This window comes from Marmota marmota, unplaced genomic scaffold, assembly GCF_001458135.2.
Source record: "Marmota marmota marmota unplaced genomic scaffold, marMar, whole genome shotgun sequence".
Lineage (NCBI taxonomy): Eukaryota > Metazoa > Chordata > Mammalia > Rodentia > Sciuridae > Marmota > Marmota marmota.
Window position 1 is genome coordinate 20,629,692 of NW_026000093.1, and position 11,094 is coordinate 20,640,785.

The window sequence follows — 11,094 nt, forward strand, 5'->3', positions numbered from 1 at the left end:
TACCCTGAAGGGGAGGGGGGCCTTTTATGACCCTTACACAGACCAGGTTTCAGAACTCAGAGAGAGAATTCCTGCTAACCACAAAATCTGTAAGAACAGGTTCCAATTAGAACTGATTGACATGGGCCCAAGTGACCTAGAGTTGTCCTAAACCTTTACTAAGCATAGTGGGGACTTGAAAATCTGATGTCATCCTGTTGTCAAGTCAAAAGTCAAGAGGTGGACGGGCAGAACTCTCTGGAAATGTCCCTGGAACTCCCAATCAAACTGGAGGGCAGGAAAGGCAAAACGTTCCTCTCCTCTGTGAGGACCCACTCTCTCCCTTTAGAGTATCCCCTTTCCTATCACGTCTAATAAACGCATGCCTGCTACTCTGAGCAACATGTCTGAAATCTTTCTGGAATAATCACAAGAATGGGTGAGAGAGGACTGCTGTGGCTGCCTCAGCTCCAAGGCAGGCGTTTGCCTGGTAACAAGAGGATGGTGAACAGGCATGGGGTTGCAGTTGTGTAGAAAAAAATGATTTTTGTTTGTTTTGTTTTCCACCCAGTGCTGGGATTGAATCCAGGGTCTCACACATTGCTAAGCAGAAGGAATAATTCTAATGTTCTACAGCACAATAGGGCGGCTATTATTGACATTGAGTTGTGTATTTCAAAATAGATAGTACAGAGGAGTTTGAAGAAATGATAAATGTTTATTTGTAATATATATATATATATATATATATATATATATATATATATATATTTGTGTGCGTGTGTGTTTACACAAATCCAGTGCTTTTCTCTCCCCAGGTGGAGTCCGAACACCAGTCCTTACTCCAGTCCCACAGCACTGGCTTCTGGGCCATTTCAGCAAACAATGATTAATCTGTCATTTGGTAGAGGTGGGATGAAGGGGGCTTCTAACTGTTTTGTTGACCAAGTTGGATAGTCCCTTCTTTGAAAATCATTCTTTTTTACACTCAAGACTTTCTCTTTATGTATCAATTTTTGCTTATGTTTTAAAATTTACTCTTTGGTTGTTTTTGTGGCACTAGGGATTGAATCCAGGACCTTGCACATGCTAGTCAAGCGCTGCTTCCCTGAGTGACATCCCCAGCCCCGTATGCCAATTTTTGAAGTACTGAATTGGGCTCCTTTGAAGATTTTCCTTCACCTCTGACAGTCAAGTGTGCAGCAAAAAATAGTTACCCACCAAGTGCTCATAATTCATCCTTTCTTTTGGGGACCCCAGGCAGTTAGGCAAAACCACGAAACTAGTTCAGGTCAGTGAAATGGGAACAGAAATGCTGTGTGTTATTTACAAGCTGTGAAAGAGAAAAGCCTGCTGGCTGTCTTCAGGAATCTTCCTTTCCTTGCTCCAGCAACCAAGACCAACCCTGGAAGTTCCAGATGGCACAGCGACAAGATGGTGGAGCCTCTGCCCCTGGGCTTCTGAGGGACTACAGAGAACAGACCCATAATGGACATACAGTGTGAGTGAGAAATAGACCTGTGTGCTGTGAAGCCACTGAGATTTGGGGGTTAGCATACTATTTAAGCATAGCCTGACAAACCACACTAATATGCACATAGTTCATAATGCACAGAGTTCTGCAGCCAAAAAATCTGTTGTGAATTTAAATAAGTGATAGATGACTTAAAAGGATTCTCTTTGGTGACTCAATGGAAAACTTGCTTCAGCAGGCTCTTAAAACTGTAATCCTAATAGCTTACATATAAAACATTCTGCTTCAAGACAAAGTTATCAGTTGGATAAGAAGCTGATTTTTTGGAAGAGATGGGAGATCATACTGGCATTCTTGCTACAATTCTCAAAAAAAATTCAAAGACAAATTAATTTCAATCCAACACACTTTATTCTTTTCTTTTTTTAATTTTTTTACCTTAATTTTCAATGATCAAGTATTCAAGATGTTGTAAACCAAGGTTGATTAGTACATTGACAATCGGTTTCATCGAGCACAAGAAAATCGAACATCTTTTAAATTACCCTAACAGGTCTCCAAATAAATATTAATCCTAAAAATCACAAAATCAAACTTTTTATTTAACAAACTAAAAACAGCCTTTCGTCACAAGCACACCTCTATACAGAAAAATCACGCACACAGATCACACGCTCCACTGAGATCCTAACGCCAGTTTATCCGACTTGGTATTTATTTGACACAGTATTACGTTTCCTTAAACTAAAATGTTAGAGGTTGATCTTCCCACTTCATGCTTCTAAATTAACAGTTGGTGTTTTGGGTAGAGGTATATATCTTAAGTAAAATGCCCACTATCAAGTTTTACCAATGATTCTTCTTTTTAATTTCTAGATACAAACTTGAAGCTTCTTTCATTCACCACTTTGGTTTAATATGTCCTTACAATTACTTTAGCCTTCAATAACTGTTTCTCCTTCAATTTTGACATGTAGAATAGACTACCAGGAAAAGATGACACCCTCAAAACCTCACTGCTAAAAACACCTCACAGGGCTGTAGGGTTTTTAGAGGAGAACTAAGAAAAGATCATGTGAAATAGTTTTCTTTTACCTTTCTCTGAAATTATTTTTAGCAGCTGATTATTCTAGCTGGCTAAACTAAATATCAAAAGCACTGAGTTTTCCATAGAAAAGTATTCCCTTCTGAACTCTTCATTTTTGCAGCATAGAGTTCATAGATTAACTGTTGAAATGAGAGTAATGGGCGCTTGTTTTCTGGGTATTTTTCCAGACTTCCAAATGCAAAGCACATGCAACCCTTTAACAGTGAAATACTGTGAATTCAGTAGTGAACATGCATCATTTTTAGCACCAAGGCATTTTTTTTTTCAAGATTGCAGAAGCAAACAGCTAAGGAAGGTTTTGGTCACATTAGAACCCTCCCTAGGGCTGAGTTAAAATGAAGTGCTTAAAGTGAAACCTCTTTAAACATACACACATCTGATTCCAACGCAACAAGAAGTCTGAGACAGGTGTAGTCAGCAGCAATCCTGGAAGATGAAGGAGAGAAGACAGAAAAGATAAAGTGCACAAGGAAACTAATCTCGCCTGCCAGCCACACATTCTCTTTATTATGGAAGAGGAAACACACTGATGTGTAAAGGCTACCTACTAGTCTGTCAAACAGAGCATTTGTAAGCTGTCCTCTAGGCAATTCTGGGGTTACACAGTATTTTGATATCTGCTACTTAGAATACTCAGTATGCACCCATTTATCAATGGTTAAGAGTCTTGTTCTCTATCATCTATGATATTTTAAGCACACACACAGAGGCCACCACTCTAGGGTTGGACTAACCTCCTGTTCCCTGGTACAATACAGAATTCCCACAAAGATTTCAGGTCTATCCAAACTGTGAAGCTTCTCCCTTGTGCACAAAAGGTTTCTACAAAACAAGCTAAAAAAAAAAAGAAAGAAAGAAAGAAAGAAAAGAAAAAAGCATTCTGGCTCCAAGTCCACCAAAGAATGCAAGCTGGGATTGTGGACTGAAGAAACATTTTCTCAGTTGTTAGTGAACATATAGGATGGCCTGACCTACACAAGCCCTACGGGGCGGGGGGGGGGAGGAAGCAGCTCCCTAGCTCCCTTCTCTGAAGCCTGATTCTTCCAAGTCATGTGTGTGAGAAATAAAAAGTCTGGCGGTCCATTTTCAAAATATTTATTTATACCAAGTCAGCCTTAATTGAGTCCAACTGTAGCCATTCTAACTGTAGCCCTTCCCCTTTGCCTGCCCCAATTTTAAAATTAACCAATCAGGTAAGTTGTAACCCTGACTTCTCCAATCAGGGCAAAGGGCAGCCCTAAGACTTAGAAATGCACCGACTGACTGCGGGGTAAGCCTGCAGCCAGCCGGGTTCTGATAGCATGTGGTTCTGGCAGAAGTAAAGTTTTGCTTTGCTCACCCACTTTGGAGCACGAGTTTGATTTCTGGCGGCACCTCCTTATTTCTAACATGTGCTGCAGTGCACTGTCACAGCACTAAAGGTAACAATCAGGGTCAGTGGTTTGGTTTGTATTTTTGTATATATTCATTTTTTTATAAATATTTTTTTAAATATTTATTTATTAGTTTTAGGTGGACACAATATCTTTATTTTACATTTATGTGGTGCTGAGGATCGAACCCAGTGCCTCGTGCATGCCAGGCGAGCATTCTACCACTGAGCCACAACCCCAGCCCTTCATTTTTGAGTCTTTACTAGGAATCTTAAAATTCATGTTTGCCAATAATAGTAATAGAAAGGTTAATATTCTGAAGGAAAGAAAAAAAAATACATGTGAAATCCCAAAGCTCCCATTCAACAAATCTGAACTCTTCAGAAGTTCTGCTGAGACTAGATGTTAACACCCAAATTGGATTTGTTCTATGTTAAATATGAACTATAAAAATATTTGAGGTATTGTTTTGACAAGTGATTTTTAATATTACACTTGGCTAAACAAATGAAATTTACTTTGAAAAATCTAGTTAAACATCAAATGCTGATGGTTCCTACAGGTGTTTTCTACGATCTACACAAAGAAATAATAATGTCTCTATTCTTCAGAAACAGTAATATATAAAATAATGAAATAACCTCACTATTTTACAATCACATCTTGCTTTATTAACCAAAAGCTATTTTCAGCATTAGGTAGCATAAAAAGTGAACAATGGAGTGAGAGAAACCTATATCTTAATTTGCCCCTCTGTACAATCCTAAATAAGTTACTTTACCTTTCACATTCACATCTGTTTTTTAAAATTAACAAAAACAAGGTTGGGGGTGTAGCTGCATGGTGGAGTCTGTGCTTAGCACATGTGAGGCCCTGAGTTCAATCCCAGCACCACCAAAAAATAACAAAAACAATAAACTCCTTGCAAGTTATTAAAAGGATGAAGATGAATGATGTACATTTAAGTGTTTGACAAAATAGCACTAAAAATAGTCAACACTCCACAAATAATCATTTGTGTCCTCTCTGCTCCTCCTTTCCTCTCACTCCCCAAACCATGATTCTGAGTGACTGTTAACTGTTTTCAAGAAATAAATCTACCTACCAGGAATAAGGATTTTATACAATGAACAAAATCAAGAATGTGTTCCAACCACCCACCCACTCTTTCGGTGTTTCTAAATTAATGGACTCAAGGATTATATTTGCATATTAAAGGCAAATAATACAGTAATTTACAGAGTTGGTAAAGGAACACGATGACCTTTTGCCAGAACAAGTAATTTAAAGCCTATGTGCATGAAGAGTGACAATAAAAACTTATAATGGGAGTGTGACTATAAAGTAACATGACCAATTTATTAACAAACACATAAGAACTTATATACACAGTTAGATTGTATCATCTACAAAATAGTCGCTTAATTGGCTATGTCACATTCCAATTATGCTACCAGAGCTCAAAGCATTTGGGGAACAATTCTGAATCGGTACATATTCCAAAATAATCACTCCTTCAAGACTTATACTACTTATTCTACATTTTTACCAACAACACAGCAATGATATACCTAATATATATAAGTATCAGGAAGTACAATATTAACATGTGGTGCACATTTCTGATCAATTTCTTTGAGCTCTGGCCCAATCACCCCAAAAGATTCCAGGGATTTCAGAGGCTAATTGGTTAATAGTACCTGACAAGTAGCTGGTGCCCAGTCGATGACTGCGGAACTGGTGACCTTTTGAGGAAGAACAATAATTACTCATGGTGAGTCCAACAATCTTAATACCAAAAAACAGTGCCAATTCCACCAGAAGTCTTAGTGTGGTATCTCAATGATCAGAGAAAAATTAAGAAACCACCACCCCTCCCCATTCTACACATCTACAGCTCCAACACTGAAGGAAATTTTCCATTCTAAAAAGAATCAAGGTCTTCCACAGAGGTAAAGAGGAACCCTGAGTCCCCAGAGTTCCAAACCGTCAGTGTACACCACATTGACCAAAGTTTGACAGATACCAGTGGAACTACAATCTTAGCCCAGCAAGAGAGCCAAGCCCAGGCAGGGGATGAATGGAAGTCCCTGTCACCTGAGACACTTGCAGACTTTGTTTAATGTAACAGTGATTACCCTCTCCGCAAACTGCTTGCAACCAAGAGAACCATTTGAACAATGTCATTCCGAAGTGAAGAGGAAAATACTCTGAACCAAGGAACAGACACATGATTTCACCTGTGAAGCCACATAAGGATGATTCAGCCAAAAAGCCTGAGTCATGGGACAGTCTGCCAATTACCACTGTTGTATGGAAGAGGGCCAACCAGACAAGAACACGTTTCCCAAGTTAGCTCTATATCTGCATAGGCTTATGTAGAAAGACTACACAATTCTATTTGTGTTTGGACCTTTCAGTCTCTCACAGTTAAAGCTCATGAGTAACTTTTTGTCAGTCCATTAGTGCTGTCAGGAAGCACCTATCTTAAGAAGCACATAAAAAGCATCCTATGCGGCACCTAAGTCTAAATAATATGCTGGGAGGTTCTGGAAAGAATGATGGATAAGGAACCCAAAGTGCCTTTAAAAACAGAAAAATCCTCTCTCAAAATCACGGCAGGCATTCCACTGGAAGGAAGGAAAGGTAAATCAAACTGATTCTAACTCTGATAAAGTAGAATTCATGTCTACTTTAAGACTGGCGTAGTTTAAATCATTTTCTCTACTTAGGATCATATTTCAGGTCCAGCCCAGAGATCTCCCTCCTCCTGTATTCAAAGTGACTTTCATATCCCAGGTTTAGCTTTCCTGATTTAATTACTCATTTCTAGCAGCAGCCACAGCAATTTTCTGTACAGAAAGAAAGAAAATAATACAGATTTCTCCAGTGCTTTAAGCATATAACTAAAATGCTCAGGTGGGACTCAATCTTACCTCTGGAGTTTCTTCTTCACCTATTTTGAATGTCAAGGTTGCAATTCTTAACTAATCTTATGTCAGTCCTTACGAGCTAAAGGGATTGCTGCAGCAATTTCCTTGGATGAGAAAGCCATCAGTTTCTTTCTTCATGATGCATCTCAAATTAATTTCTAGCCATGTTATGTAGCACACTAGTTTTAAAGCCCCTTATAAAGAATTCTGGAGTTTGTATTCGAGCCTTCAGATTTATGATTCAGCAGCCTCTAACTACCTTATGATGGGGAAGACAAACTGAAAGAGAATGTGTCCTATGAAATGACATAGCTGTTCCTCTCACCATGCTCTGCATGTGGTTCCTTTGAAGCATCCGAAAAATTCTACCTGATTGACAACTCCGCTATGGCTTAAAATGCTATTAACAGTACTTTAAGGAACCTCAGCTTCTTCCTCTTTTCAAAATCATATCTGCTTTATTCTCTATAAGCAAAAGTAACATGCTGCACTTAACATTTTTCCAATTAAATTGCATAGTTGAGGCAGATTCATTTGTGCTTTGTAGCAGAACTCACAGTAGGTGTTCATGTCTAAAAACTTGGATTTGCAAGTGCAAGGTCAGGGTCAGGTTCACCTTTGTTGGGAGTGTATGCTAATGATATGCAGAGCCATTGCCTTTCCCACTATTTTTGTTAACCGGGGACCTCAGCCTTATGTCATATTGGAGCATGAGCATTAAATTAACATAGCAAAAGTGGTAACAAATGTATCTAAACTCCTCCTTGGAGAAAAGAGGGGAAAGGCTCTCAGTCTTGTTGAGGTATCCAGCCCCCAATCGACAGTGGCTGTGTATACTGAGTTTTTGTTGGTTTGAGGATTGTATCTGTTGAGGTTAAAAAAAGAGAGAAGGCACAGGTGTTTCTCAAGCCACCATATTCAACTCAACCAACAAAACAAGTCTTCCATGTTCAAGCTTCGGGAGTGAGGCTACATGGCAGCAGGGCTCTCTTCCAGCCCTGGGTCTGGAGAACTTATTGCTTCTGGGAAGGGCCCCGGGTAGGTCTGTGCTGTGTATGGGATCCCTTTTTGTAGAGCAGTTTCTTCGTGGAATTCTCCCTGGGTGCTGAAAGCTGGACATGATCTAGTCCGGGCATTCTTCTCGGCTTTGTTGGGCTGGCCCACGAGCTCGCTCACGGTGCTCAGTGGGAATTCTCTGCACCTCTGCCTCTGCAGTTCGTGCTCTTTGTATTTTATGGAGTACCAGGCCAGAAAAATAAAAATAAAGCCAACAAATTTGAGGCCAGCCGCCAAACCAAAGTAGACAAAACGAAATGATGTCACGTTGTACTCCCAGCAAGAGCCCTGTACCCCACATTCCTGTTGCCAGAGCATGCAGGTGGTGTCAATAACTGCTCCAAAGTAGATCGGAGTAGGAATGTATGCTAGGGTTGGGGAGAGAAAGAAACCATAAAGATTCAGTACATCTTATACAAGAAATCTGACTTGTAAATTAGCAAGGTACTTGTTTGCTCAAAAACTGGCTAAAGGAAGTGAATCTCTTGTGTTACTTGATTTTTTAAAAGATATATCATCTAATCACAATTTATTTTAAAAACATTCCCTAAATGGTGAACACTTAAAATCTTCCATGTTGCAACTCAGAATGTGTTACTGGTTTTTAGGATAGTTAAAAAGTGTCTATTGTGTTTGTGTGTGTGTGTGTGTGTGTGTGTGTGTGTGTATACATACACATGTGTAATCATCACATTGTACACTTCAGATACATTTTTTATTTGTCAGTTATAATTCAATAAAGCTGGAAAATGTCTATTGTTAAGGATGCAGCTACAGAATCCTTTTAAACTTCTAAAAAATGGATTTTGTCATAAATACTTAAGAGGCTAGAACACTTCATTGCCCACCAAAATTCAGTATACCTAATTCTTGTGGGTTGAGTCCTAGTCCTTGGATGTAGAAAGAGGAAGAGGCAAGTCTTGTCCCTCTTAAGTCAGACACCACATCAGATGGCAATTTTAGTATAAGGGCGCTGAGGGTATGGCAATAATTATGGCATAAAATTCATCTTTGAAGCTTATAAAACATCCAGATGAGTAGCAGCTTTGTTGTTTGGGACACTGTAGAGACATTGCTTTGATCCCAGCAGACAAAGCCTACCCAGTAGATGTCCTTCATCACATGCTTTGTCAAATGTGCCCTGACTGGTTCATCTGACAAATATCCACCCCTCCTTTAAATTCCAGACTCAGAAACCACTCTGTGCCCATTGCGATTTGTTTATTAACTATCACATACTGTTTTATTAAATCATTGGTCAATTTGTCACCCCAATGGCACAGCCACACCTTTTATGCTTTCCTGCCCAAGGATCTATCAGGACAGCCAGAGAGCGTCAGCAAGAGGGCACAGAGGAGGCACTGGCTTAACTTTACCTCCAAATCCATCCCAAATAACCCCAACTCCATGGCATCAGAGAGGAGCCGAGAAAAAGGAAGGAACTTTTATTTTTCTTTTTCTATTCAGCCACCCCTTTGGTTAACAAATTTCCTTTTTGAAAATAATACTTTTTAGTTTTCAATGCAAAGTATAACTATGTGTACACATGTCCAAATTTCCTTTAACCAGCATTCTTTTTAAAACCAGCACCTTCAAAGTCACCAGTAACAGAAGTCAAGCCACTCATTAAATGCAACTAGAAGCATTTTCCTTCTGGGTTTATTGGAAAGTGCCCATTAATGGAGTAGGCCATGAACCCCAACATACACAAAGTGAGAATTCAGAGAGGATTAATGCTTTAAATGGGGAAGACGATGCCATTTTGAAATGTTTTATTCTTCAAAACTGAAATTTGAATCAAAAACCCTTCCCCCAACCCCTGTGGAAAATAATAAAGATTACTAGGGGGAAAACAGCAGCTGAAGAAAATGATAGGCTGACACTAAAGAAGGAAAAGATAAGCTTGATGAGGAAGTCAGTTAGCAACACACTGAGGCAACAGGCTTCTCTTCACAGGTCCCATTCGCTGTCCCAAGACCTCACTGGGGGGGCGTCGCCTTTGAAAAATTATTCTTTCTATGCTCTGTTCACAGTTACAAAGCACTAAGGAATGCACATGTGTTCTCTCTCTTTACCAAGATTTGAACCCACACTTGACAGTAATCTCTGGGTGTTGCTTTGGGGATTGATTATTCTTTTTAGAGTTTCTTTACATCAAAAAACTTGGTATGCTCAATCCAAGTAAATTATTGTAAAGAACAAGAAATTGAAATTCTCACAAGTAAAATGAGCACCAATTTATCTCCTTTCTAGATTAAAAAAAGGAGTAAAGGGACCAAAAATGCTAAGATAACAAACCGATTAAAAATGTCTTCATTGAATATTTCCTACTGTGCAAAACTGTCTGGGGAATTTTGCCCAAGTTTATGTTCACAGTCAAAAAGAAACTGACCTAAAATCAGTTTTGTTGAGGTATTTTTTTTTCATCAAATAAACTTGTCAGCTTTTAGTTCAAATGAAAAAAAAATAATAAGGAAATGTACCCTCACCACAAACCTGTAAAACTCCTAGCTACGAATGGTAACAAATGACTTGACTTGCCATTTTTAAAGGACAGTGAGTATTTGCCAGTTGCAAGGAGGAACTAAGAAGCACGCTTGGAAATTCAGGGACGTACCAAGTGTTCGCAACAAAACAAACTGCATTCCCAGGGCAAAAGGTCTCTCTTCATCTTCCACAGACCTACAGTGAAGGAAGAAAGAAATGTTTTAAAATTGTAGTCCCAAGAAAAGACATCAAATCAAGCCTGTTCTGTGTGGAGCGAGGGATCAACCAGATGCTGGGCAAACATATTCAATCCACTAGAATTTAGTAACAAAAGCCAAGAAGACTGCTGTTGGGAGCTCACAGAATAAAGGTCTCTCCAAAACGACTCAAAGGAAAATCTGATTAACTCTAATTGTTTCTTTGTAAGCCCTGGTTGAGGATCAAAGGATCTCAGCTGAAGGGGCAGAAGCATCTCTGATTGGACTTACAAAATCAGTTCTTTTTAAAAATTTCATAAAATTTTAAACATACCATTCACTGTCTCTGTTCACCTAAATATTGCATTCCCTGTTTCTGTTCACCTGTAATTTCCTGATTGGTAGAAGTGTCCAATGAAAACCACTCCCATAATTCTCCCAGAGGAGGAAAAAGGTAAAAGAAAGAAAGAATAAATATATATATATA

At 39.0% G+C, this 11,094-nt stretch overlaps 1 protein-coding gene across 2 annotated transcripts in view; it reads right to left on the bottom strand.

Moving 5' to 3' along the window:
* Positions 1 to 1,825: 1,825 nt before the first annotated feature.
* The window catches only part of Slco5a1 (solute carrier organic anion transporter family member 5A1), a 136,844-nt gene continuing 127,575 nt past the window's right edge, over positions 1,826 to 11,094 (bottom strand). For both annotated transcript variants that reach the window (XM_048783027.1, XM_048783026.1), the window contains 2 exons: positions 10,541 to 10,605; positions 1,826 to 8,291 (listed from right to left, as the gene is read on the bottom strand). In XM_048783027.1, coding sequence (XP_048638984.1) covers positions 7,837 to 8,291; positions 10,541 to 10,605 — 520 coding nt within the window. In that variant the 3' untranslated portion in view covers positions 1,826 to 7,836. The remainder of the gene's footprint in view (positions 8,292 to 10,540; positions 10,606 to 11,094) is intronic.